General features: G+C 50.3%; 10 protein-coding genes across 10 annotated transcripts; 4 read left to right on the top strand and 6 right to left on the bottom strand.

Annotated features, from left to right (window-relative positions):
- Positions 1–527: 527 nt before the first annotated feature.
- Positions 528–1,589, bottom strand: M437DRAFT_65757 (putative endo-1,3(4)-beta-glucanase; the record flags this gene model as incomplete). Its single annotated transcript, XM_041024635.1, has 2 exons — positions 528–1,010; positions 1,062–1,589. 2 exons carry the CDS (start codon positions 1,587–1,589, stop codon positions 528–530), a joined length of 1,011 nt encoding a protein of 336 aa, XP_040880178.1.
- A 1,115-nt stretch (positions 1,590–2,704) lies between these two features.
- Positions 2,705–4,360, top strand: M437DRAFT_65756 (Bud-site selection protein; the record flags this gene model as incomplete). Its single annotated transcript, XM_041024634.1, has 2 exons — positions 2,705–2,953; positions 3,260–4,360. 2 exons carry the CDS (start codon positions 2,705–2,707, stop codon positions 4,358–4,360), a joined length of 1,350 nt encoding a protein of 449 aa, XP_040880177.1.
- Positions 4,361–5,957: 1,597 nt separating this feature from the next.
- Positions 5,958–10,732, top strand: M437DRAFT_47750 (uncharacterized protein; the record flags this gene model as incomplete). Its single annotated transcript, XM_041021518.1, has 4 exons — positions 5,958–9,078; positions 9,135–10,052; positions 10,105–10,240; positions 10,294–10,732. 4 exons carry the CDS (start codon positions 5,958–5,960, stop codon positions 10,730–10,732), a joined length of 4,614 nt encoding a protein of 1,537 aa, XP_040880176.1.
- A 471-nt stretch (positions 10,733–11,203) lies between these two features.
- M437DRAFT_75041 (NAD(P)-binding protein) lies at positions 11,204–12,230 on the bottom strand (the record flags this gene model as incomplete). The annotated part of the gene is made up of 2 exons (XM_041026343.1): positions 11,204–11,832; positions 11,885–12,230. The coding sequence occupies 2 exons, from the start codon at positions 12,228–12,230 to the stop codon at positions 11,204–11,206; spliced, it is 975 nt and encodes a 324-aa protein (XP_040880175.1).
- A 1,639-nt stretch (positions 12,231–13,869) lies between these two features.
- Positions 13,870–14,217, bottom strand: M437DRAFT_19760 (uncharacterized protein; the record flags this gene model as incomplete). Its single annotated transcript, XM_041018993.1, has 1 exon — positions 13,870–14,217. A coding segment is annotated over one exon (348 nt), but the record flags the coding sequence as incomplete, so codon positions are not given.
- Positions 14,218–14,486: 269 nt separating this feature from the next.
- Positions 14,487–15,382, top strand: M437DRAFT_75040 (DUF1768-domain-containing protein; the record flags this gene model as incomplete). The annotated part of the gene is made up of 2 exons (XM_041026342.1): positions 14,487–14,499; positions 14,811–15,382. 2 exons carry the CDS (start codon positions 14,487–14,489, stop codon positions 15,380–15,382), a joined length of 585 nt encoding a protein of 194 aa, XP_040880173.1.
- A 1,070-nt stretch (positions 15,383–16,452) lies between these two features.
- On the bottom strand, positions 16,453–17,402 carry M437DRAFT_47847 (uncharacterized protein; the record flags this gene model as incomplete). The annotated part of the gene is made up of 3 exons (XM_041021539.1): positions 16,453–16,779; positions 16,834–16,990; positions 17,047–17,402. The coding sequence occupies 3 exons, from the start codon at positions 17,400–17,402 to the stop codon at positions 16,453–16,455; spliced, it is 840 nt and encodes a 279-aa protein (XP_040880172.1).
- Positions 17,403–19,525: 2,123 nt separating this feature from the next.
- M437DRAFT_75038 (NAD(P)-binding protein) lies at positions 19,526–20,496 on the bottom strand (the record flags this gene model as incomplete). Its single annotated transcript, XM_041026341.1, has 3 exons — positions 19,526–19,821; positions 19,880–20,047; positions 20,202–20,496. The coding sequence occupies 3 exons, from the start codon at positions 20,494–20,496 to the stop codon at positions 19,526–19,528; spliced, it is 759 nt and encodes a 252-aa protein (XP_040880171.1).
- An 829-nt stretch (positions 20,497–21,325) lies between these two features.
- Positions 21,326–22,865, top strand: M437DRAFT_47851 (P-loop containing nucleoside triphosphate hydrolase protein; the record flags this gene model as incomplete). Its single annotated transcript, XM_041021541.1, has 3 exons — positions 21,326–22,113; positions 22,162–22,341; positions 22,481–22,865. 3 exons carry the CDS (start codon positions 21,326–21,328, stop codon positions 22,863–22,865), a joined length of 1,353 nt encoding a protein of 450 aa, XP_040880170.1.
- Positions 22,866–25,273: 2,408 nt separating this feature from the next.
- M437DRAFT_65748 (uncharacterized protein) lies at positions 25,274–26,106 on the bottom strand (the record flags this gene model as incomplete). Its single annotated transcript, XM_041024633.1, has 2 exons — positions 25,274–25,925; positions 25,991–26,106. The coding sequence occupies 2 exons, from the start codon at positions 26,104–26,106 to the stop codon at positions 25,274–25,276; spliced, it is 768 nt and encodes a 255-aa protein (XP_040880169.1).
- Positions 26,107–26,282: the final 176 nt, after the last annotated feature.

Genomic DNA, 26,282 nt, shown 5'->3' with positions numbered 1-26,282 from the left:
AATCAAAAGATTGTTATGACATCTATTGTTACCTTGTCTGAATCCTTTTGGACTGGAATATTGATGGAATTCTATGCCACATGAGATCTGTGTACAAGGTAGAGATGTTGATACTCGTCAGAGCAACCAACCACTACCAAGCAAACAAACAAAAAGCCTTCATCCGCATATCAAAGAGCAGGTAACATACGTCCATTTGTATTCTTGAGCGAATGTAGAGTATTTACGCCGCTGAAATCCGAAAAGCAACAACAACAACAACAACCTAAAAGCAACCCAGAACCCCGGTCCCTGATGCCAAAAGTCGTTAAAAGCCGTCCTCATCGTCAAGAAAAAGTGAAAACATGAAGTGAAAGCTTGGGTAAAACCAATCACAAAGAAGCGAAGGTGAAAAGTCGCCAGAAGGAAAACAAACGCCATTGCTGATGCTGTGAGAAAGAGAGTGTGGGTGAAGACATGTCCTGCATGCTGATGGATGTGCGAAAACGAAAGCAAAATCAGGCTGTCATGCGGAGCGTTAGACTTCATCAAACCAGGACGTGGTTGCGGTGGGTCTGTCTGGCGTGGCGACGGAGGAAGTCGCGCTTAGCCTTGGAAGAACCACTCTGCTGGTACACCTTGAGCGAGTTGACAGACCAATACGCATCCTTGAATGCAGAAGGGTTGCCAGCGACAAACTCAACACACGACGAAGCAGAGCAACCATCGTTGCTGAAGGTCTCGCCAGCCCAGGTGCCGCAGAAGGTGGTGTCGAAGACAATGGCGTGGTTGTAGAAGTAGTTGTCAAGGTCGCAGCCACGGAAGTTGGCCATGGGTTGGCCGAACTTGGTGACATCGGGCTTGCCGGACTGGATGGATGAGGGAATGTTGTTGCGGGGGAAGAACCAGACGTTGATGTGCTGAGAAGTCCATTCCATGGCGTAGACGCCACCGCCAATGCTGTTGAAACCGGAGCCAGCGGTTGTGCTTGAAGGAGAGAGGAATGCACAGCCAGCGCCGTCGCCTGCGGACTGTGTTTCGTTAGCCTTTGATCAAACCGAGAATGCAAGAAAGAATCGTACCGAGCAATCAGTGCCTTGGATTCTGCCACTCTGCGAAGTGCCAGAGATGGAACAGCCAGGCATGGTGTGACCAGAGACCTTGTTCTGATTGGCGAGGTTGGCGAATTCGATAATGTCAATCTCGCCAGACTGAGGCCAGTTGCCAGTCTGACCAAAGGTCCAGAAGGCGGGCCAGACGCCGCAAGAGCTCTGAGGCATGTGCTGAATGTCGGCGATGAAGAGACCGTGAGTGAAGGTGTCCTTGCTGGTCATGCGCACGGAAGTGCGACCACCACTGGAGCCATCGGCATTGAGGTGGGTGAAGGAATCGACGCCCCAGGTGGGAACGCTCTTGTTCCAGATGAGACCGTACTCGACAGCCTGGTCGTGCGACACGTAGTTGACAAAGCCCTGGGTGGGATCGGCGCCAGTGAAGAAGTCGAACTGATCGTAGAAGTTGTTGCCCGAGTAGTCCTTGACAAGGTTGTACTTGTTAGCTGACACCAGGCCAGCGAGAAGCAAAAGGCTAAGAGAGAGTGATGGGCGCATCTTGATCAACAAGATAGAGTGTAATGAGAGTTTTTTTTTGAAAGAGTTTGAAGAGAAAGGAAGGGAGAAAGAAGAACGAATGTAAAGGAGTGACTGAGTAGAAGACTCTGAGAAATACCAAGCAAACGTTGCACTTGGTAGAAGTGAAGTGAGGGAAAAGTAAAGAGTATCTATAGTGAAGGGTATCACATGCATACGATCACACTTGAAACACAAGGCTAAAGTGAGGGACAAACAGGAGAGAGTGCCCTTCTAGAGCCATGCTAGATTGCTAATGCCGTTCCAACAAGGCGTCACACGTGGCGTACTCGAACAAATCGTAGTCCTTTGCAAAGTGATATGGTTTGCTGTACGATTCGCATAGCTGCATGCTACGGTGCAAACAAGCTTTTAGGCTGTGTGGAGAGAACATTCGCGACCGCCTACCAGGTTGAAGAACAAGCCTTGGGCAACAAGTTCTGAAACCTGACTGTGAGGGTGTGAGATAGGCGCATGACAGGCTGGGTCAGGGGGAAATGTGGGTGCACGAAGCATCGACTATGCAAGTGCAGTGTTTGGCGGCAGGAAAAGGCTCCCTGCAGAAAGGTCTCCACCTTTGGTCAGGGAAAGCGACGAAGGAAAACAGAGTTATCATTTGCACACAAGGTGACGAGAGATTGGAGGGCACGAATAAGGAGGCAGGAAGCACAGGAACGAACAAAGGATGCCAGACAGCAGTCAAGGATGGTCGGCAGCGGCTAAGTCATGACCAATGGATGCATGCTACCAGACATGCAGATGTGCGTCGTAGCGGCTCCAGAGCAGCAGGCTCCACCCTAGGCCTGATATATGCAGTCGGATGCGAATTGCGGACAATGCCGAAGTACGGCAGCGCCAGCAGGCAAGAAAACGACACGTCCAAGTGCGAGGCTTCTCATCATCTGGATGGACGGTTGAGAGTTGGACAGCGTGGCAGTCACTTGACGTTGAAGAGGTGATGGTAAGACGATGCGAGTCGGATCGGCGCTGCTCTTGGCATGTCCGTCTCGTGGCCGGGCCGGCGCGCGTGCTCGGACAAGTTTTTTGTTCTTCTTTCTTGACAACAACATTTTTTTTTGTACGTATGCACTTTCACCATGCCCAAAAGGAAAAGAGATGGGTTTGAGGCGCCCGCCAGTGATGCAGACGGTGTAGATGGCGCTGTCGGCATTCGTCAGCACAGAGTGCAACACAAGCTCGACTATGCCCATAAGCAACTCGCGCGTGCCTTCAAAACGGCAAAGGGCTTTGAGGCGCAAAAGTCTGGAAGACGGCGCAAGACTGCCACTGCAAAGAGCGACGACAAAGACGTCGCGCGCATAGAAGCCGAGACTGCTGCTCTGAAGGTGGGTTGTTCATGACGTATCTCTTTCCGTTTCCCTCTCTTGCTTCTCGTCCCTTTCTCTCCATGTGCTCAAACCTGTCACGTTCCAGCTGTAGAATGCACAGTGCTTTCGAAACGGCTAGCGTCGAGAGTGACTCTTGATATACTTGATCCCAAGTCAATCCCAGCTAGTCTAGAAAGAACTGCCTGTGTATACAGCTCACATTCTTCGGCCACGAGCGTGGGAGCAGCACACATGGGAGAACTATGCACGCTCCTCTAGTTTCCATTACGTACCGCAACATACTCATTGCTACGTTACCTACAGACGCTGGACCTCTCCGCTACCGCGCGCAACTACCTCTACAAGTCTTTGATCAAGTTCAAGGCAGTTGCCGATTCGCCCGATTTGCCCAAGGCCGTATTGTCCCCTCCTCCTCCTATCAACGACACCGCCAAAGCCAACGTCATTGCCCGACTCTGCAACTCAAACCCTGTCAAAGAAGCTCTCCCTCCCTTACTCAAGGACATTCAACGCGCCCTTGGGATCGAGCCCAAAGATGTTAAAGAAGGAAAGAAGAGGCTGAGAGCCAAAGACATTGAGAAGCAGAAACAGGAGGAACAAGCAAAACAACCAACCAAGAAACCACAACCTCCTGCGGAGCCCGAGTCTGGCGATGTGAGCATGGGAGAATCCGACGACGAAAACGACGCCCCGGAACTCACACATCGTCAACTGGGTAGTGGCAGTGAGGACGAATTTGCAGAGTTCGACGACAGACTTGCTGGTTCATCTGACAGCGAAGACGAAGAAGAGGATGACAACGATATAGCCCTCAAGAAAGGCAAGGCATCACGTGCGGCAGCATTACGAGCTGCTCTTGGTGACATTTCCCAATCAGCATCCGTTTCTCCTTCGCCATCACCTTCGCGTTCACCCTCTCCCGAATCAGACTCTCCGGAAGCTAGAAAGACCAAACCTGGCACATCAGCGTTTGTACCTTCTCTTACCATGGGCGGGTACTGGTCTGGTTCTGAATCAGAAGCCGAGGATTTCGAAGATGCACCACAAAAGAAGAACCGTAGAGGTCAACGAGCACGTCAAGCTATTGCGGAGAAGAAGTTTGGCAAGAATGCAAAGCATCTGCAGAACCAGGAAAAAGCAGGCAAGAATGATAGAAATGCTGGATGGGATGCCAAACGCGGAGCGACAGATAGAACGGGTCCACGTGGTGCTCGTGGTGCACCAAGAGGCCGCTTTGAAAGGCCTGGTCAGGACCGTGTTAGAAACAACGCCGCCGAACCTCCCAGAAAGAAACACAGAGATGACCAGGGCTCGTTGCATCCCTCATGGGAAGCCGCGAAGAAGGCCAAGGAGGCAAAGAAGGTCACGGCGGCCTTCGAAGGCAAGAAGATTTCCTTTGACTGATGGGGTAGACTTTCAATGACAGCTGCTCCTTCGAATCATGACTTGTACCATCCCTGCCCTTGTCCCCGCAAAACGACACCTTGATGTGCCTGAACGAACACGAAGCGTTGGGCGATCACTTTGTAAGCAAGAACTGCTCACATAATCTGGTAGCTGCCAAGTCGGATGTGAATGGAATCGACAATAGCAGGATCTTCTGTTGAGGTCGGAACCTGAATCCGCTTGAAGCAGATCTCCACCAAGCTCCGCAGGTGTTTGAGAGCACGCGATTTTCTACTTGTGGAAATCCGGCGCAGCAACGCTTATCTCCGTTGGAATACTTAAGCCTTCGGGCTTCCTGAATCCTGCAGAGCCTCAAGCTCCACATGCAAAGTTCGATAAGACTTGTTGCTGCTTATAAATGCTCGAAGCACACCGCAGTTGCACTACTGCCTTCTTGGTATCTGTTCAGACGGCGAGAGGACAAGCCAGTCAGATGCAGAAGATAGCAGACCGATTGAACATCATTGTGGAGGACAGAGTCAGAATCTTCTGTTGTCTTCTTTGACAGCTTCTGTTATCAGTTATCTCCTCGAATGTTCTCTTGAGTAAATTATGGGCCGGAATCCTATCAATCTCTTTCGCGAAAATTGGGCTGAGCTTTGATACGAGGACCTATGTCTTTTCGGCAAGTGCATGCACGCTGTTTGTTTGACCAACGCTCGCCAAGCACTTTCTTTTTGTAACGTGTAAGATGTACGACATCGAGCTGTAAATTCATGATATCAGCTAGAGCTGAATTTGCACCGTTCTTCTGAGCCTATAGAGATGATTGTAGCAATACTTTTATGCAGGTGCAGTTGGCAGTCCTCCACAACTCAGATGGACCTTGGAGACTCGCGATTCAGATATGGAGAGAGGCGTGCGACGCTTGAATAAGACACGAAAATCATCTTAGCGCGGACGCCTCTTTCTACCACTCACCCGTTGTCTGACCAGCCGCTCGAACCTTATTCAGTGCCCGTCAACAGAAACCCCTTGTACAACTTCTGCAAACATACATCAATTCGTGCACAAACCATGGAAAGGACACAAGAAGATTGCTGATTGATTTGTAGCCTTGATGAAGCAACCAGCTAGTTGGGCAGGCAGCCGCGGATACAATTTCGTGACGGCATTCTTCAGCAAAACCATCACCGCTACTGTAGGTCTGAATAAGCTCCAATTTGATCTACATACACGCTACCCGACTTCGGCCGACGGGCACGGCTCAACGTTCGTTGAATTGGTTGGCTCTGACGTCGATATCAAAATGTGTAAGATCTGCTCGCGCATTATTCATCAGCGGCGTCCTATGCTAAATCCGAGCCCTCCGTGTATGATTGCCGTGCGTACCAAATTTCTTTTGTAAACGAGCTTCCGCTCGCGACTCCATCCCGTTTGGTTCTTTCTATCTTTCTGTGACGCGAGGTTCGTGACCCAAGAAACCATCGGTCGCCATTCTTGGACACCGCAGACCTGGTCCCTCATTCAGGACGGTGTTTTGATCAATACATCAACATCTTAATTCGGGCTGCAACCATTCATTCCTTTCTGAACGCCAAACATCAACGCCAATATGTGGGGCAGCGGTGTAGTTGACGACCCGCGCATCGTTCGCCTTGACAGTCAAGGAGGACAAAATGCCTGGCACAATCCCGCCGAGCCTCGCGCTGAACGATTGCACCAAGATGCGGACACCCATTCATCCAGCTCAGAAGACGTAGACCGCAGCGGTACCTGGGGCGAACACGATGCAGGCATCCCTAATGAAGTTATGGCTATGGAGGATTTCAGAGCTCTGAGAAGAGAGCTCACCAACCGATCGAAAGCCAGCGGACGTCAATCACTAGGCCGAAAACAATCATCCAGGAGACAGAGCACGGTCAATGATGCTGATGACGAAGAATCCGAAGTTGGAGGAAACACCGAGGCTCAGGGCAAGGACGAGGATGACTTCGAACTCGATGAGTTCATGAGAGAGGGCCATCTCGGTCAGCGCAAGGGCGACAAGTCAGCCAAGAAGGTTGGTGTTGTATACAAGAACCTGACCGTCAAGGGTGTTGGAGCTGGCGCAACCTTCGTCCGCACCTTGCCTGACGCCATCTTGGGTACATTCGGACCGGATCTTTACCACATACTCTCCAGATTCATTCCCTTCCTCCGCCGCAAGAACGGCGACCTGAAGACACTGATCAACGACTTCTCGGGTGTGGTAAGAGACGGAGAGATGATGCTGGTTCTAGGCAGGCCTGGTGCCGGCTGCACGACCTTCCTCAAGACTATTGCCAACAACCGCGAAGGCTATGCACAAGTCGACGGTGAAGTTTCGTACGGTGGCATCCCAGCAGAAAAGCAGAGGAAAATTTATCGTGGAGAGGTCAACTACAACATGGAGGACGACATTCATTTCGCTTCCCTTACCGTGTGGCAAACATTCATGTTCGCTCTCCTCACAAAAACCAAAAAGAAGGCTAGCGGAGACATTCCTCTCATCGCTGAAGCTCTGATGAAGATGTTCGGAATCAGCCACACTGCTCGCACGCTGGTTGGAGATGAGTACACGAGAGGTGTCTCAGGAGGTGAGCGAAAGCGTGTTTCGATTGCCGAAACCCTTGCATCAAAGAGTACTGTTGTCTGTTGGGACAATTCAACTCGCGGTCTCGATGCTTCGACGGCTTTGGATTACGCCAAGTCTCTTCGCATCATGACCGATGTCAGCAACAGAACCACATTGGTGACCCTTTACCAGGCAGGTCAAGGGATTTACGATCTGATGGACAAGGTCTTGGTCATTGACCAAGGTCGCTGTATCTTCACTGGCCCTGCTGCAGCTGCCAAGCAGTATTTCATTGATTTAGGTTTCGAATGTCCTGAGAGACAAACTACTGCCGACTTCTTGACTGCCATCACTGACCCTGTGGAGAGAAAATTCAGACCAGGCTGTGAGGCCAGTACGCCCAAGACTCCTGTGGAACTCGAACGTGCTTTCCGTGAATCATCATTCTACACCCGGAACCTGCAAGATGTTGAAGCTTATGAACAACACCTCGAGCAAACCAACCACCAAGACGCTAAAGAGTTTGAGGAGACCGTCCAGGCCGGTAAATCCAAGACTGTCACCAAGAAATCGCCATACACTGTCAGTTTCATTCGCCAAGTGCTTGCTTGCACCAAGCGTGAGTTTTGGCTTCTATGGGGAGACCCGACCACCCTGTGGACCAAGGTGTTCATTATCATTTCGAACGGTCTTATCGTCGGTTCTCTCTTCTATGGAGAATCCTTGAACACCAGCGGCGCTTTCTCTCGCGGAGGTGCCATCTTCTTCTCTATCCTCTTCCTTGGCTGGCTGCAACTCACTGAATTGATGAAGGCAGTCAGTGGACGTGCCGTTGTCGCTCGCCAGAAGGAATACGCTTTCTACCGCCCCTCTGCTGTCAGTGCTGCCCGTGTGGTTGCTGATCTACCAGTCATTCTGGTTCAAGTCTGTCTTTTTACAATCATCATGTATTTCATGACTGGCCTGGACGTTAATGCTGGCAAGTTCTGGATCTACTTCCTCTTCGTCTACGTCAACACTATCTGTATCACCGCACTTTATCGTATGTTCGCAAGTTTGTCACCGACTATTGATGATGCTGTTCGTTTCTCTGGTATCGCCCTCAACTTGCTCATCATCTACACTGGTTATGTTATCCCTAAGACTCAATTGCTCGGCGATTACATCTGGTTCGGTTGGATCTACTACATCAATCCCATTGCATACTCCTTCGAGGCTGTGTTGACCAACGAGTTTTCCGGCCGCACTATGCAATGTGCCCCGAGTAATTTGGTCCCTCAAGGCCCCGGTATTGATCCTGCGTTCCAGGGATGTACCTTGACTGGTGCAGCAGTCAACGCTCACACTGTCAGTGGTTCCGCCTATCTCGAACAGCAATACACCTATACGCGCGCCCACCTCTGGCGTAACTTTGGTGTCGTCATTGCCTATACCGTTCTTTACTTGCTCGTCACCATCGCCGCTACTGAACTTTTCAGCTTCGTCGGTGGTGGTGGTGGTGCTCTGGTTTTCAAGAAGTCTAGAAAGGCGAAGCAGCAGGTCAAGGCAGCAAGTCCCGCGGACGAGGAGAAGATCGAATCCGATAGTGATACTGCTGTTGGCGGATCAACTGGCGAAAAGGAAGAACAAGAAGCTTTGGACTCTATTGCGAAGAGTGAAAGTATTTTCACCTGGAGAGACGTCGAATACACAGTCCCGTACAACGGTGGCGAGCGTAAGCTGCTCAACAAGGTCAACGGATATGCTAAACCTGGTCTCATGATTGCCTTGATGGGTGCTTCTGGTGCTGGAAAGACAACTCTGCTCAACACTCTCAGTCAGAGACAGAAGATGGGTGTCGTCCAGGGTGAAATGTTCGTTGACGGCAGACCTCTCGGTAAAGAGTTCCAGCGTAACACCGGATTTTGTGAACAGATGGATCTTCACGACGGCACTGCCACCATCAGAGAAGCACTCGAGTTCTCTGCTATTCTCCGTCAGGATCGTAAGGTGCCTCGTGCTGAGAAGATTGCATACGTCGACAAGGTTATCGACTTGCTTGAACTCAATGACATGCAGGATGCCATCATCTCTTCCCTTGGCGTCGAGCAACGTAAGCGTCTGACTATTGGTGTCGAACTTGCTGCCAAACCCTCGCTACGTAAGTATCAACCCTTGCTTCCTGAATATTCAAATAACGCTAACATCCATTCAAAGTCCTCTTCCTCGACGAGCCCACATCTGGTCTTGATTCGCAAAGTGCATACAGCATTATTCGTTTCTTGAAGAAATTGACTGCCGCTGGTCAAGCTATTGTCTGTACCATCCATCAGCCCTCGTCTGTCCTGATCCAGCAATTCGACATGGTTCTCGCTCTCAACCCCGGAGGCAACACGTTCTACTTTGGTCCTATCGGAGAGAACGGAAAGGACGTTATTGAGTACTTTGGTGCTCGTGGCGTAAAGTGCCCTCCAGCAAAGAACGTAGCAGAGTTCCTTCTCGAAACCGCCATCAAGCCTAAAAAGCGAGCAGACGGAACAAAGATCGACTGGAATGAAGAATGGCGCAACAGCAAGGAGGCTCAGGCAGTCATTGATGAAATCGATGGACTCAAGCGTATGAGGAGCAAGTCAGTCCACGAATCGCAATCAGAAGACGAAGCTACCGAGTTCGCCGCTCCCGTTTGGCTGCAAACTACCATGCTCACCAAGCGTGTCTTCACCCAATACTGGCGCGACCCTTCATACCTCTATGGCAAACTGTTTGTCGCAGTCATTATCGGTATCTTTAACGGTTTCACCTTCTGGCAGCTCGGCAACTCCATCCAAGATATGCAGAACCGCATGTTCACGGCTTTCCTCATCTTGACCATCCCTCCCACCATCGTCAATGCTGTCGTCCCGAAGTTCTATCAAAACATGGCACTCTGGATGGCCAGAGAATTACCATCGCGTATCTACGGTTGGTTCGCTTTCAGTACTGCCATGGTTGTTGCCGAAATCCCTATCGCGGTCGTCAGTGCTGTCATATACTGGGTTCTATGGTACTGGCCATCTGGACTGCCAACTGACAGTTCTACTGCTGGTTATGTCTTCTTCATGGTACTCTTGTTCTTTTGGTTCCAGGCATCGTGGGGTGAGTTCGATATCGCGGTTTGACTCTTGTTCGTCAGCTAACAAATATGCAGGCCAGTGGATTTGCGCGTTCGCACCCAGTTTCACCGTCATCTCGAATGTTTTACCCTTCTTCTTCGTCATGTTCTCGCTTTTCAACGGTGTCGTACGACCCTACGCCTCGCTCCCTGTCTTTTGGCGCTACTGGATGTAGGTTTAATGTCATTGCGTTAACATGGACTCATTGCTAACCATGATTCAAGGTACTACCTTAATCCCTCCACATACTGGATCAGTGGTGTCCTCGCCAAAACTCTCGATGGCATCCGCGTCGAATGCACGCCTAGCGAAACAGCCATGTTCAATGTTCCTGGTGGCCAAACCTGCCAGTCATATGCCGGTGCCTTTGCAGCCTCGTCAGGCGGTTACCTCCTCAACCCTGATGCTACCGCCGATTGCCAGTACTGTCCCTATCAGTCCGGCAATGGCTACCTCTCCACCCTCAACATCAAGGCCAGCCAGGCATGGAGAGATCTCGGTATCTTCTGCATCTTTGTTGTCTCCAACTGGGTTCTGGTCTACTTCTTCATCTACACTGTCCGTATCAAGGGCTGGAGCTTTGGCTTTGGCAAGCTCTTTGGTGCCTTGGGTAGCTTGGTTGGGGTTATCAAGAAGCCTTTCCAGAGCAAGAAGAAGGAGTAATGTCCTTTCTTCTGCTCCTTCCCTTTTTCTGCGGGTTTTGAAAAATGCAAATCTAGATGTGGGCATTGAAATTTAGCATGGCGTTAAATGTCGGGTATTTTAACACGGCTGCAGTTGCAGTCCAAAGTCTCAATAGAACATCGATAAATTACATCTAAATGATCTGACGACTTGCTCGCGCTTGTTTGTTACCCCGTATAACGAGATGATATAGTCTTGTGCGGGCATTCATTTTGAGGAAGGTGCGATGAACTTGCTTGGGGACAGAATCAACCACAGTTCCAAAACAGATGTGGAAGGAAGCATCGAGATGATTCAGCGACGCAACGAGGAAGGCGAGAGACAGATCTCCATCAAATGTGCAAGGATCATCGATTCTCTGGCTCTTCAACTTTTCCTGGATACAACATATACTGAAGTCAATTCTGATGCTATCGTGTTCTAATGAGCTGCACTGCCACTAGAGAGACCTTAGATGTTTTTGAGGATGCCAGGCTGGATGGCTTCCAGCTTAGCACTCAACTCTGCCCACACTCTCTCCTGTGTTCTTTTGCCCTCGTCGCTCCTAACAAACTTGGCAGGCTCCTCAACCATACAGTCGCTCATGTATTGACCGTGAGTATCGTGTGAAGCAAGTGCGGCTGCGACAAGTGTTCTGCTACCCACTTCGGTTGTCCTAGCCAGAAGCTTGTACAACAACCGGAAGGCAAATCCGTTGTATTCTCTAGACAACTCGCTGTAGCAGAAGCCAGGATTCATGGTGTTGATGGTTACTGGATATGATGGAGAAGTTTTCTCAACCAAGGCTCGAGTACAGAAGACATCCATCAGCTTGCTGACTTCGTATCTTTCGCGCATCTCAGAAAGCTCAGGAGTTGCCAAAGCGTCGAAGATCGAATCGCCCTTGTTCCTTTCTGGTAGATTCGTCCAATGATGAACTTCGGAGGCGACAATTGTGAGCGTAGGTTGAATGTTGTGCTTTTGGGATGATCGCTTCAGTGCAGGCAGAACAAGAAGAGCCAAAAGGAAGGTCGAGATCACGTTCACTGTGATTGTGGACTCGTTGCCCTCGAACAGCTTAAAGTCCTTGGTGTTGATGCCTGGAGTGTAATTAGGCTATGTGTAACGACTCAGTAGAGTTATAATACTTGCCAGCATTCTCGACTATAGCATCGATGCGAGGCAAGGTATCGACCTTCTTGGCAAACTCCTCGACACTTTCGAAGGAGGACAGGTCTAGCAACCACACCTCTGCAACGCCAATTCTTTTGGTACTCTTTTCGATATCCTTGACCGCTGCTTCACCCTTCTCAAGATTTCTACATGCGAGGATGACCTTCTCTGCTCCAAGGCGTACCAGATGACGAGATGCTTCGAACCCAAGCCCGACGTTCGCTCCAGTCACGATGAAAACCTGTCCTTTGCATGACTGCTCTGGGTACTGGGGTGTAACGAAGAGTTGCGAGTAGAGGAAATTGAGGATAGACATATAATCCATTTTGATGTCTCTGTTCGAAATTGCCCAGTGCTAAGGATTGTATGCCGAAAATTAGTTATCCATGATGTTGGAAGTCGAGGAGCAATTGTGATACAAATATATATTCTTTCTCTTGCACGCGGCCTTATATTCGACCGCTCCCCATCCACCATCCCTCACATGTAACCTGGGAGTGCGCGGACATAACGGAAGACCTGCTCCGGACCCAGTGATGAAGCCCCCCGCGCCGTTGCGCGATGAGCCATGGAAATGGCGCGGTAAATGGGGGTGTCGATACTGACACCGATCTTGACCTGACTTGTGATCGGCTATATTGTTGCTCCGTCGACTTGCTATCTCAACTTCTGCACGGCAGTAGCGCCATCGATGCCAAAGTCCGGCCTCGTGTCAGAGTAAATTGGATCGTCGAATTACGAACTTCTAAGTCCTTTTGTGAACCGGAGAATCTCATTCAGAACCAGGCCAGAAATCCATCGGTCTTGCATCCATCGCAATAGTCCGGTACAGCGATCGGTCCCCTATCCTTCACCATCAATGGTCTTTCTTTCTGCGCAGGCCACAATTCGCATCTTCGTCCAGTTGTCTTCGCAGTATGACATTCGAGATAGTATCGCTTTACCAAATGGCCGCACTTCAACGATTTGACTAGTTCGAACGTACACATTGTTGCTGGTAAGTGTAGAGACTAAAGACTTGAAAACAAAACAATCTCTGCCTGGAGGACGGTCCACGGTGAAAGCCATCGAGTATGTATACCGTTGCGAAGCCCTAAAGAAACCCTCCTACTTTCCGATGCCTTAACGCTGGCATGGTGTGATTTGCCAATCCCCTCCCCACAAGTCCGCCTTGATGCGCAGTACATAACGAGCAGAACAATGTTGACCAGATTCCATGGACGCGTCTTCGCACATCGGACCACCGGCTAGGCCCTAGATCTATGGGTTCGATATGCTCAGCAGCGCATGAATGCATGAAAAGTGACCCGAACATCAATCTGAAACGCAAAGGCATGTAAGCGACCAAGATTGTTGCTCTTCCTGAGATCATACTCCACGTCTCGCGGGTCCAGAACGAATAGCTCGTCCGGAGAGCAGATGTAGTTGGCGGTATGGCCGCGTGACAATAATCTAGATTGTACTTATTAGGATGGCTGCATTTGGCTTCATGACGGTCTATCGTCATACCGCAATATATTCCTGATGCATAGCAGAGTGTCATATCACGAGTCTCTTGCGTTGGACATACATAAGATACATGCAGCAGGGGTGGTATGACAACCATCATGAGCTCAATCAACGGTAAGGTCAATCACAACGCCTTTCGTTTCCGCCCAGCGACTTGATGTAAGTCGGGTTGTGTTGCAGTAGACGTCGACACTCCAGCAGTGGCTGCATTCAAGGCGCTCGAAGATGTTGCGCCAGCCCTCTGTGTTGATCGTTTTGATTGCTGTTGAGTGGCGGTCATGATTCTCACTGTCCTCAGCGCCATACCATCGGCGTACTGGTTGCTGAGCAGTCTTCTGAGTTGACTCGGAGAGCTCGATGTGGCCTCCTGATCTTCGAGAGAGCGAAGTGCTGCCAATGCTGACTTGACTCTGCTTGTCCAAGCCTTGAGTGTAACCGCGTTCTGTAAGGTGGGTGCAATCTGTGTATGCATCCAGCTGAGTATCTAGATGGTGTCGGCGCTGTTTCGGCACACGGACTCCTTCGACACGATATACAGGGCTGCGCAGAAATGCGTTCAGATCCATGCAGTCACGGCAATTGCATCTCACTAGATTCCTTGACCAATTGATCTGGACAGGCTCCTGGCCAACAAATCGGGAGATGTACTGCGACAGACATGTTTGAAACAGATCCTCGTACATGGCGACTTCGTCCCTTCCACCAATTAGTCGCGTAATAATGCCTTTCAAGAAGGGCACAATCGTGCGCTCATAATCTTGCGGATCCATGGTAGCTGTTTCTGTTACGATACGGGCAATGAGCAATTGACCATACTCATCCAGCTGTGAACCCATGAGGTGTTCTAGAACTTTTGCCAACACTTGGCCATCGAGCGCAGGCTTGCGTACATCTTGAGATGTGCGGCTTGCACCGTATGATCTGCAAGTAGAGATAGATTGAGGTTTGGAGTGGTTGTGTTTTGCGGAATGAGAAATGAGTGATCACAATCTTTGCTAGAGGCCTGTAGATCGATAATAAGTTCTCGCTGGGCGATTCTGAGCGCTCAAACATCTTGGCAAGGAATGCTACCATGTCCTGGCCTAGCGCGCGCTAACCAGATTCAGACTCCAGAAATTATGGAGTCTGGGCACACCAAGGCAAGGTCCACTGTCGACCGAGGACGGTCAAGCCGTCACACCTCACTTGCCAAAGATAGACACCGCACTTGTCAGAAGGAAAACTTCTCAGCTGAAGAAGGTTGATCTTTTGTTTATATTCAGCACTAAATCTCAAAGTCCATAAGTCTTCTGCATTCAACACATGAGCCGAGCTCTTTGGCGTCTTCGGAACATCAGAACTCAACCTATCTCGAAGCTGGGCATAACTACAACATCCACAAAAATGTCTTTCAGAGTCACGAAGACACTCACTTCAAACGACGGCAAGAACGAAGATGTTCCCTACGGACCTTCAGTCTGGTACACCGACAAGCATCTGTTCACTTACGGCTACGAACTACAACTGCCAGAAGCTAGACTTCAGAACTGGTATCCTTCATCTTTTGTAGACCCCGAGGACCCAAGCATTCGCTTCCAGACAATGGAGCACTACATAATGTGGCGCAAAGCCATGTGCTTCGAGGACCATGAGACAGCGAAAAAGATTCTCGTGGCTGCTACGCCCTCAGAAGCTCAAGCACTCGGTAGAGAAGTGAAAAACTTCGATGGCATGATGTGGCGCAAGTATTGGATTAATGTTGCGATGGATGGATGTTGGCTGAAGTTTTCCCAAGTCGCTGAATGCCGCGAGGCCTTGTTGGCGACGGGTGATAGAGTCCTTGCCGAAAGTAACCCAAACGATCGCAACTGGGGTATCGGATTCCGTGGAGACGAAGCTGCAGAGCATGAGAGTAAATGGGGCTCGAACGTGCTTGGTGTGGCTCAGATGCGAGTCCGGGATAGACTCAGGAAGGAGGGAAAGCAGTGAAGACTCCCAAGACTATGAATCGCCTTGTGAGAAGCATACCGAGCGCATCATTACGCCTAGCACTGTTGGGAAAGAGCACGGTAGCTACATACAAACGAACTGCCAATATATTACAACGATATTTCACGCAAGTCGTTTGGATAAACCGTACCTCGACAATTGCTAGATTTACTCGTACGATAGAAAGACATCCCGCAGAATCCTTCGAGTAATAAATAGCTTCATGCTGTAAGCACGCCTCGTGGTGGCACGAAGTATATTCAGGGTAAAAGCCTTCCTGCACATTTATCCGCCGTACGGAGGATCACTGCAGGCACCAAGGATGGTGTTGCTATCGTCTAATCGGAAGATAGGTAGTGGGCGGCTTATAGATTAGCGAGAGGTGGTACCTACCCCAAGCATGATCTTAGGGCTCGCTGTTAATTAGCCTATTTCCAATTTCGGGGCAGTAAGGTGGTTGTTATTGTCAATACAGCGCTAGCGAGGTCGTTTCTGGTCCGGACGTCCGACCCCAGAACAACTAAATTGCGAGGTTTGAGGTGCCAGGCCAACAACATTCCACAATCAAATCTACCGAACGAAGGAAGTGCAACCACGAGGCTGACTGACTAGTAAACAAGAAATGGACAGGTGAACTCTCTCTGCGGGGTTCGTTGTGTGGAGTCAGCCGTGGCGGGACTGTGTGGCTGCCAATTTCGACCTCCACCCATGCTATTCTTGCGTGAACGTATCTCGAACAAAGGATCGCATCGCGACCTATCCCGCGATCTACATAAATTCGCGATCACAAGATCTTTGAATGAGAGAAAGACAGGTGTGACAGTGTAGCGAAATGGACGGACAAATTGTTGGAATCAATTATTAAGAGGTTTAACTGAAATGGTATGAGAAGATCTGTATCAGATCCTCCTTACGAGGCCTCCCCTCGATCCTTGGTGAAGCCTGGGTATCCTGCAAATAGTAACAAAAACATACGAAAAGTATTCATCCTGATTCCGAAGTCATGCGGTATCATTCTAACGTGGCATGTGCATCGAAAAATCCATAACATTGATCGTGAGGAATATCATTTAGACAGACTCGGCAGCACGAGCAGCGGAGTTGTCAACCTTCTCACGCTTTTCACGGCCCTTGTCAGACCAGGGGAAGTGGGCGACAGGGATGATGAAGAAGGAGTTGCTGGTGTCGGCGATACCGGCAAGGGCGTTGTACCAGGCAGCGAAAGCAGCGAGGATACCGAAAGCACCACCAGCTCTGAGAAGGGCGACGTTTCCGTGGTAAAGGTACGACAGACCCAGGCAGAGGAAGGCAAGATCGAGAGTGAAGAAGAGGAAGAAGAAGGCGACGGTCGAGCGGAGTGTACAGATGAGCATGAGGAAGGTGAAGATGAACCAGCCCTATCCGATGATTAGCACAATTCAATGATCAGCTGAAGCGCATATCGTGCTTACCATCAAGTAGAAACCGAAGACGTCGTCGAATCCATTGCCGCTGTAAGCAGCAGTGATTTCAAAACCACCAGGAGTGAGGATGATAGCAGTGCCAATCCAGAAACCACCGTAAGACGAGAGAGCAGTAGCACCAAAGGTGTTTCCGATGGCCATTTCCCTGGAACTTGGTTAGCTGCTATTACCACAAGTCACGATGATACTCTGAATACATACCACATGCCGGCAAGAAGCTGGACCAGACCACCGTATGCGAAAGCAGCACCAACAACAATGTTGGGCTCAGTGATACCGCGGGTACCAAGGTTGATCAGAGAGAGGACGAAGGTGGTGAGTGCGAAAGCGCTCAGACCGAGAGGGGCAGGGTTGGCGAACTTGCGGTCGGCGATGGGCTTGTAAAGACCAGGCTGGAATTCACCACCGAAGGCAGGGAGACGGACAGACTCGCCAGTGTTGATGTGTGCCAGAGGGTTACCGCCATAGTCGTAAGGCTTGCGCTGCTTGACGGGCGGCATGGCGCCCATGCTGGCTGTCGCATGGTCGTAGCCATTGACACCATTGAGACCGTTCATCTCCTTGTCGATGCCGTAGCCCTCGGCGTTAACGGCGTTCTGCTCCTGTGCAGTAGACATAGTGGAAGGTTGTTGATATGAGAAGAAGTTGAGGTAGGATGAGTTGCTTCGGACAGGTCTGGTGAAGCAAGGGGAGGGCTGGTTATAAAGTGGAGAGATGGAAAAAATCGAACGAACGGCCAGGGGACGCCCTACGCTACATAATATATTTGCTACTAGTTTGATGACGAGGTTGTTTTTGTACGGGGTGTGGGGTGGTTACCGTGCTCCCCGCATGGAGTTTGTTTAGCTCATGTGCTTAGTGCCGAACGTCCTGAGCCGCTTAATCGAGCACACGCCGTTGGCTGTCTTGTTCCCACCACAATTGCTTTGTCAACCTGGAGGTCAAGTGGTCCGATGTCCGGATCTGTAGGAAGTTTCTCTGAGACTTGCCCTTGGACTTTCTTAGTATGACATGGAATAGGCTCATAGTAGAACGTGCTCTCGGTAACTGTGCTCTGAAGGATTTCAACATGTGTCCGACAAGCCGCCGTCTCTGCTGGGTCCTCGCATTCCCTGCATGAGCCATGTCGCTGGGTGTCGTGGGCACGTTCGAGGCAGCCGACACTATGGCCCTCGAAACGGATTGCATATGTCCTGGGACATCTGTTGCCAACGATGTCATTCCAGACGATCTGCATTGCCGCGGTCGGCGGTATCGCACAACTTCTCCGCGCGTGATGCTTTTAGGTTCCATTGCTCCTCATCAGTCTTGACGTGCGCCATGGAGAAGGCGTGTCCTCTTGTGCCGCTGACTTCACAGCTGGATGACAGATCTTTAGAGTCTGACTCTCAGGCGTCGCAGAACAAAAATCGAAAAACGCCACCAAACGTGGGCAATCTGCCTGCCTCTCGAGTACCAAGCAACGCCATCTGTGCGTGAAAAGGCTTCATCTCAACAAACTGAAGCTTCGCTCGATCAGAGCGGTCAGCAAAATTCTGTGCACAACATATTGCGCCGGCTCGCAGACCTTCACCAAATTGCTCTCTGGGGTCGTCTCGGCTAATCACTCGCTGTACCACTCCGACCGATCTTCTCCTTCTGTGAACGATTGTCCGTCGATCAATAGCCGCCAGCCGGTCATGCAGAAGGTAAATCGGAGCCGCAGGACCTCTTTGTGGAAGGGGTCTGGCGCATGTCTTTCTTGCTGTTGTGAACACCTTCCAGATGCTCCCAACTTGGGCGCTGAACGTTGTTTCAAACCCTCCACTCTGCACTGGTCACTCCCATTTGGTAATTCTCAGTGGCATGGATCGACAATGGGCCGGCGGAGCGGAGGTCTCGTGGGTAGTGCGCACGGCCGTGGATCAACAGCGAGTTCTCGCCCCTCGTGCGTTATCCGAGATGCCGTGAATTACAAACTCGACAGATTGCCGTTACCGGTGAACGATTTGGTAGTGCTGGGCCACCAACGCAGACGCTGGCGCATGTCGTACTGTGCTTCTGGAAGCTCATGCTAGAACATTTTGATGAAGAATGTAAGCCCCAAAAAAGCAGCGCTCTGTCTTGGTTTCAATCCCGCACTTACGTGGGCCTGAATCCTACGGCTCCTTTTCATCAATCATGAAACAACACATGCATATGTGTAGTATGAAGTTGACATGGATTATCTTCTGCGCGACTTGTCTTCATTCACAGGTTTGTGGCACAGCTAGCGAGCGCGGAAGGATGAGAGCCTTCTCGTGGGTAAACAGAAACCAATCAAAAAACCACCGAAGGACTCAAACGAGAATAGCATAGAGGGCGGATAGTACTGATAACTTTGCAGCCACTCTTAGAAGATTTCTGATTGGGTGTGCGCAGATCTTCTTAAATTGCTCCTCAACTTTGAAAAGACGTGAGCATATTCGCCGACGTTCAGCTTGTTTGGATGTCGAACACTGTGTGTTGCTCGGGTTTTTGTCCTTCAGCAGCCTTTTGGCTATCTGCACGTGGTATCGTCTCGAGTTCTAGATCACTCACGCAATCAAATCCTTGACCCAGACTCGGGATGCATGTTTCGGTCGTGGGACTAACACCTAGCCTATGTTGCACTCGTCGGGGTTGTAATAAATGTAGCCTTGATCCGTCGTTTGTGCCTGCTTCAAGAAGCTGCGTAGCCAAGGTCCGTAGCGATGCAGGATCCACTGATTGTGTTCGAGGCATCTGAGGCCAGGAACAAAACAGTCTGAGCAACTTCCTTGGGATTTACCATGGTTACAGGTCCCTTCATTAGGTGTTCGTAGCCCTCGTCGTTGATGCTCGTAATGGTCTTGGAGATATTGGTCTCCATCCCTGACGGGAGCACAGCATTACATCGAATACCCTTGTCCGTGTAAAAGGAAGCTGTGTTCTTTGTTAATCCCACAAGACCATGCTTGGAGGAAGTATAAGCAGCACCTGGAGAGAAGCGCATTAGCACAAGCTTCGACTGGGCCATCAAAAAACGAGCGCTTACCAGCTGCAAATCCGCGCAGGGCGGCCACGGATCCAATGTTGATGATTGAGCCCTTAATCTGCTTTTCCAACATGTGATTCACTCCGAATTTTGTGACCATCATAGGTGCAGTCAAATTGACTGCAATAATACGATCCCAGAGATCCTTCTCTAGGGTGCCTACCGGATCTACAAAGGCATAAAGTCAGCAATGGCCAGTTCATGAGAAATCAAGGCAGTCTCGGCTACGCAGCTAACAAGCCGTTGTATGGACTATGTTCCGACGAGGCTGTCTCTAGGGGAGCGCAAAACAGTATAGCCACTCTGGTCTAGACAGACGTACCAAGGCGATCAGTAAGTCCTGCATTGTTGACAATAATATCGATATGATCAAAGCGCTTGACTGCCATTTTGAACAGATCTTGTAGGTCATCCTCCAAAGTCACGTTTGCTTCAACGGCAATCGCTTTTGACTTGTCGTGGGTAGCTTCAAATTTCTGCACCAGATCCGTGTTGATATCAACAGCAATTACGCTCGCTCCTGCTTCCAGGAAGAGGTCTGTGATAGCAAGTCCTAACCCTCCAGCACCTCCAGTGACGATGGCGGTCTTTCCTTCGAGTGACAGCACAGGTGACATGATCGGGACGTCCGCAGGAAATTGTAGGTGGTGCTCGTATCGTTACTTTTCTCGTCGGCTTGTCTGAAATTCGTGAGACTGGCGAGTTGTGGTATGAGTATGAGTATGGATGGGCCTTGGTTCGAGGCAGTAGTCATGTGTAATGGACTTGAGCATTACGCAGCAGCGCTTTCGAAGGGTGTGGAAAGTCCCCGCAATCTTGCCTTGTTCGACGCCATTTCGACCTGCGGGCACGCAATTGACAACTCTTCTCCCAAAGATATGAAAGCAAAGAAGCAATATTTGAAGTGGCCTCTTTATCTTCGGCAGCATAGTATCCTGTGTAATGTTCGTGTGCGCCAGGGACACTCTATCGCATGTCTGAGCAGTCAGCAAGTGACGTCATATGAGATCTGGCTAGCATGGTGACCCTGGCAGGATCAATCTCCTGCAAAGCGACTTGTGATCATCGATCATGAGGCTCTTCTGTGAGGCAGAAAAGCGACGTGAGCTGGTGCCTGGCAAATGAGACGAAAATAGAGCGGAATTGCAGGGTCTAAACTCAGACAGGGCGATCTCCTGCGCATCGTCGTTGAGCTTCATCCTTCGATAGCTCCTTCCTTCAGTACCCCGCCCGAGGCTGCCACTTCTTATCAACTGTCCGGATCCCTTCTTCCTCAACACACTTTCCTCTCTGTTCAGATACGGAACTTCTTGCATCTCTGCAGAAACATCGATTGCCCAAACTGCGAACAAGGAAACAGTCGCTCTCAGCATCTAAGAACCATCATCCGACTCGAAGACGGAGCAACTCTCAAAGCGTTGACGCAGTCATCAAAGCCCATTCAGCATGACGGGGGATAATTTCGTTTCCAACCCGAATTTCAACAATGAGACGTCTAATGTCTATTTTGAACACGCTTCTGCCCGTCGCGTCGACACCAGTGCTGTTTTGATTGAAGCCATTCGCCGCGAATACCCCCAATTACACTTGACCGTGTCACCGACATATTCATGCAACCTCCTGGCGTTCGCCGCTTCTGGTAAAGCTGCTGCTGCACCCATTGATAAAGAGAACGACCGGTTATATGTACAGCACTTCTCACCACCAGCCAAACGCCTGAATGGAGACACCGGCCGTCTCGTAGAGGACGTCAAATTTGGCAAATTCCTATTTGACTGGGCCGGCAAGGAATATGTCGTCTACGTTGCTGAAGGCCGCGATGGCCAAGAATCTTATCCGTCGATTCGAAACCAGTACATTCTGTCATCTTCTGTACAGGCTACCGAGAAGCTATTGCTCGAGGCTGGCCGTTTCACCAACAGCGTGGAGGGTGCAGTGCTTGTCTACGACAAGGGCTACTGGCAGAAGAGTCGTGATCTGTGGGAAAGTATCCAGGATGCAGAGTGGAGTAATGTTATCTTGGACGAAGACATGAAGAAAGACTTGATCAGCGACGTCGACAATTTCTTTAACAACCAAGACACTTACAAGAAGCTCAAGGTACCTTGGCGGCGCGGCGAGATTTTTTTCGGGCCACCTGGGAATGGAAAAACCATCAGTATCAAGGCCTTGATGCACTCACTATACAAGCGCAAAGACCCGGTTCCAACTCTCTACGTTAGATCACTTGCTGGGTAAGCTCATGTCTCCGCCAGGAGTATCACGAAGCTGATAATGCGCAGTTATGGTGGTCCCGAAGCCTCGCTCGCTACTATTTTTGGGCAAGCTCGGCGATACGCTCCCTGCTTCCTCATTTTCGAGGATCTGGATGCCATCATTACCGATCAAACCCGCAGTTACTTCTTGAACGAGGTCGACGGTCTCACTTCGAATGACGGCATCTTTATGGTTGGGTCCACAAAGTATGTAAAGCAGAGATAATTAAGCTGGTATCAATTAGGAAAGGGCTATACAGCAACTCGTTTGTCGCGAGCACAGCCCTTGGATAACGCTCTTTGGAAGCCCTTCATAGACGAAATCTTGCTGACTTTGTCCATCTAGCCATCTCGACCGCCTGGATCCTGGTATCTCAAAGCGTCCTTCTCGCTTTGATCGCAAATATCTCTTCCCCAACCCAAACCACGCGCAGCGTATCATGTACGCACAGTTCTGGCAAAAAAAGCTCAAAGACAACAAAGATATCGAATTTCCAGACAAGCTCTGCGAGGCAGTATCGTCAATCACAGATGGCTTCTCCTTCGCATACATGCAAGAAGCCTTTGTGGCATCTCTACTAGCTCTTGCTACTCGCGACAAGGAGGAAGGCCATCGTGACACTGACTTAGACAAGCTTCCATTATGGCAACAACTCAAGAAGCAGATTAAGATCCTTAGAGACGAACTTAACCAGGATCCGGGAGAAGTATTGGCAGCACTCAGGATCTAACGATGATTTTGCCAGCATGCGATACGTGTACAACAGCCGCTAGCCAAATTCAGGAATTTTGATCTTGATCAATGAAACACTCGATTTGATATCTCTTGTACGACTTTGCAATCCTATGTGATGAGTCGAAGATTGCGAGTGAGAGGGCAGGCGAAGTGATAAAATCAAGGTGATGCGGGTGTGCGAAGGAATCTCGAGGAGAGACGGAGAGTAGTGAGGGTGGTGTCTTCTGAGAGGGCGACACATTGGTGACGTGAAAGAAGATGCTTCGTAGGCACGTGAGCCAGGGTGCCTAAACCTGTCTGTCTGATTGCTTTGGCAGCGCGGGTTGGAAAGGTCTCCGTCCATTCGCCAACAGACCAAGAGCATCTCCATGTGACATATCGAATAGCGATGACATTGCCTTGTACCTGATGAAAGGATTCGCGTCGACTTGCACGTGAAAGCATGACGCAGGAATTTTTGCGACGGCGGGCACGAGATACCAGATGCATCTATACACAGACACGCATGGCCTGCTCAGTGTAACGCGTTCTCGAGTCCCGAGTGGAAAGGCACATTCACCCCGTTCTATTCTGATCAATCCGTCTTGTTAGAGAAGGTTGTTTGAAACAGGGCAGGCCTCATTCGTGAGGGCCGCGTGCTCCTGCGCACGGCCACCAACAGACTTCGACTCCAGTTTTGGCAGCTTCACCTCGACTGCGCCGCTTGATTGTAGCACCGCCTTCATCGAACGACATCATTGAAGTTTTCGATGATGATGCTGCCATCGCATCTTGCCGTTGTATCCTCAAAAAAGGTACAATTACAAACGTACCCAGGCAGCCACTAGCATGAGGGCGGATTGATGGCAGCCTAAACCTGGCTCTCTTACGGACCTGCTCGTTCCTTGCATCATGCCCCGACCGTCAAGCTGTGCCTGGAGTACTGCAGGTACCCTCTGGAACCGTGTGACACGGTCGAAATTCGAGTCTTCAATGCTCTAGTTCTCAATTACTGCACTCCAGCATCGCGCAATCGGTCTTTCGGCCTCGTTGTCCAAGACTGGCGCCTTGAGAGTATGACTCTTCACTCTTGGGGGCTGTGTTCTGGTAGGTCGGTGGCCGAGCAAGGGTCACGATGTCGATGTCGTTGCCTTGGTTGGTTTTGGCCCCCATCCCTCACCAATGTGCGAACGAAACGGCCGCGGCCGAGGTTTGCTTGCGTCAACTTTTTCCATTTCATCATTGTGGTACGTCTTGTCGTAGAGATGTTGAAGTGCCTCGGTGGCATAGCCACTTACTTCCTGGTTGTTTCCCTTGTTCCTTGTTCTTCTCACGTATAAAAAGCCTTGCCCGTGCCCAAACGGATTGACCTTCCCTCCCTCTACCATCTATCATCCATCTGCCTGTTGTTTACCAAATACTATCACAGACATCAACCAGAATCGAACAACCACGCAACCAATCGACACCTCTGCAGTAAACGCAATCATGCCACAAAACACTTCTTCGTCTCAATCCTTCGGCAACAACACCCCCTCATCAAATTCGTCTGGGGGCAGACCATCTGTAACCAGCTCCAAGGGTGTTGTGATTCACCAGTACGGTCCTGGCGTTAAATACGGATCTCCAGAGCCCTCCTCTCGAGACGCCCGCCCTGCTCGTACGTGGCGATGAAGCATCGTCAGCATATAGAAACCGGCATCAAAGAGAATAAGAAAAGTACATTCTGACACTCCTCACGGACACCCCTGCACATTTCAAACTTGCTGGACCACAACACATCAACTTACGTCGACTGCAAATTGTGTCACCTATGCCCTCGGTTCTTGCACCGACAACGAGATCTTGAAGCGTGACTCAGAGATTCGCCCAGTTGAGCCTCACAAGAAGATTTCGACCACCGCACGAAGATGAGACGATTCAAGTTATGATACTCGCACAGCAACTACCACCTTGATCACGCGTTTTGATTTCTGAAAGTTCCTGATTGGATATCGTTTCTGCGCTTTTCACGACGAAGATATTTGTTTGTCAACAAAGGAGCATGAGGTGTGAAGACGGAAAGATTCGGAGGACACGAGGAAGATAGGAGCAGGAGAGGCGGGAAAGGGCATGAACTACATGCGAGTCAAACCTCTATTGTGCGACGGGTTCCTGAATTTGCGATTTGAAATAGGGTAGCGAGCTGACACAAAGTGAGGGGTCAGGCACTGCGGTCCAAGTCACGTTTTCTGACAAGATCATTTGACGTATGCAGAATCAAGCTTGACTTCACTCAATGTCTAAAATTATGTCCGCAACACCTTCGTGTCGTGTTTCCTTGGGGTTTGAACCTCCTGACGAGTCTCTGCTTCCAAATAGCAGGACGATTTGTACGGAATGGATGTCCATGATAGATAGTGAAGTCGTAGGATAGAGTGGTAATTACACGACGTTCGGGGGCTCTCTGGCGGTCAGAGCGAATCTCAATATGTGTTCGATGCTCATTGGCCGCTTGGTGGGGTCGACATTGTGTCGTTGTAGTCTTTTGACAGGCTCGGGGATAGAGTCTACCATGTCCACATCCATATCGAGCTGTTTGTCTTCTGGCTTCTTGGCTTGTGCACCGCCTTCGTCGTCTTCGTCCTCATCGTCGCTATCCCACAACTTGCGGCGCAAGCCAGTAACGACATTCTCGATGCCAAGCTCGTGTTCTTCGAGAGTGAAGACGTCGTCAAAGGAATCAGCACCCATTACGCGAGCAATTCTATTGCCTTCACGACCGGCCCATTCCCAGAGATCACTCAACTGGGCTGTGTTCATAGATTGTGGTCCGTTTGTTGAGGTGCCATTGGTCTGAGGTGGTTCAATACCGCTGCTCGCAGCATGTCGCTCTCCATTGGCGATCCAGTCTTCAACTTGTGGCTGTAACTTTTTGCGCAAGAGTTGGGTGAGCAAGTCTTCCTGGGTGCGGCCTGGATACGAGGGTAGAGGGTAGACATGAGCGTTCGTGAGGAGTGGCTGAGCACCAGCGAGGATCTTGTTCAGTGAATCGAGGTTGTGATAGAGTAGGTTGGCAGAATTTTGCAGTGAAGGCCTGAATTCAAGGGCTCGGGCATTAGTGAGCAGTTGGATGGGTACGAAGATGGCTTTGTCGCATACCACGAGGGAAGCGGATCGTTGGTGTCTAGATCGTGCAGCAGTTTGCCGATGGTGTTGGCAAGAGTGTTCAGGCGCTGGCGCACCTGCTCTAGCGAGCGCAATGATTCGACCGACATGGTGTCGGGGGTGAGAGGCAGGCAGGTGCTGAGTGATGGTCGCGACTGCCCACTCTGTACGGAGAGCTTCAGGTAAGAGCGGTTGCATAAGCCGACACAACTCTAATTGTTGAATTATGCGCGATGACGCCTGCCTCGACGACCGAGACACTCCAAAGTGCTCAAGCCGATGTTGA

The sequence above is a fragment of the Aureobasidium melanogenum genome, assembly GCF_000721775.1.
Source record: "Aureobasidium melanogenum CBS 110374 unplaced genomic scaffold scaffold_9, whole genome shotgun sequence".
NCBI lineage: Eukaryota > Fungi > Ascomycota > Dothideomycetes > Dothideales > Saccotheciaceae > Aureobasidium > Aureobasidium melanogenum.
Note: the sequence above shows the minus strand (reverse complement) of the source record. Positions and strands in the feature narration are given on the sequence as shown.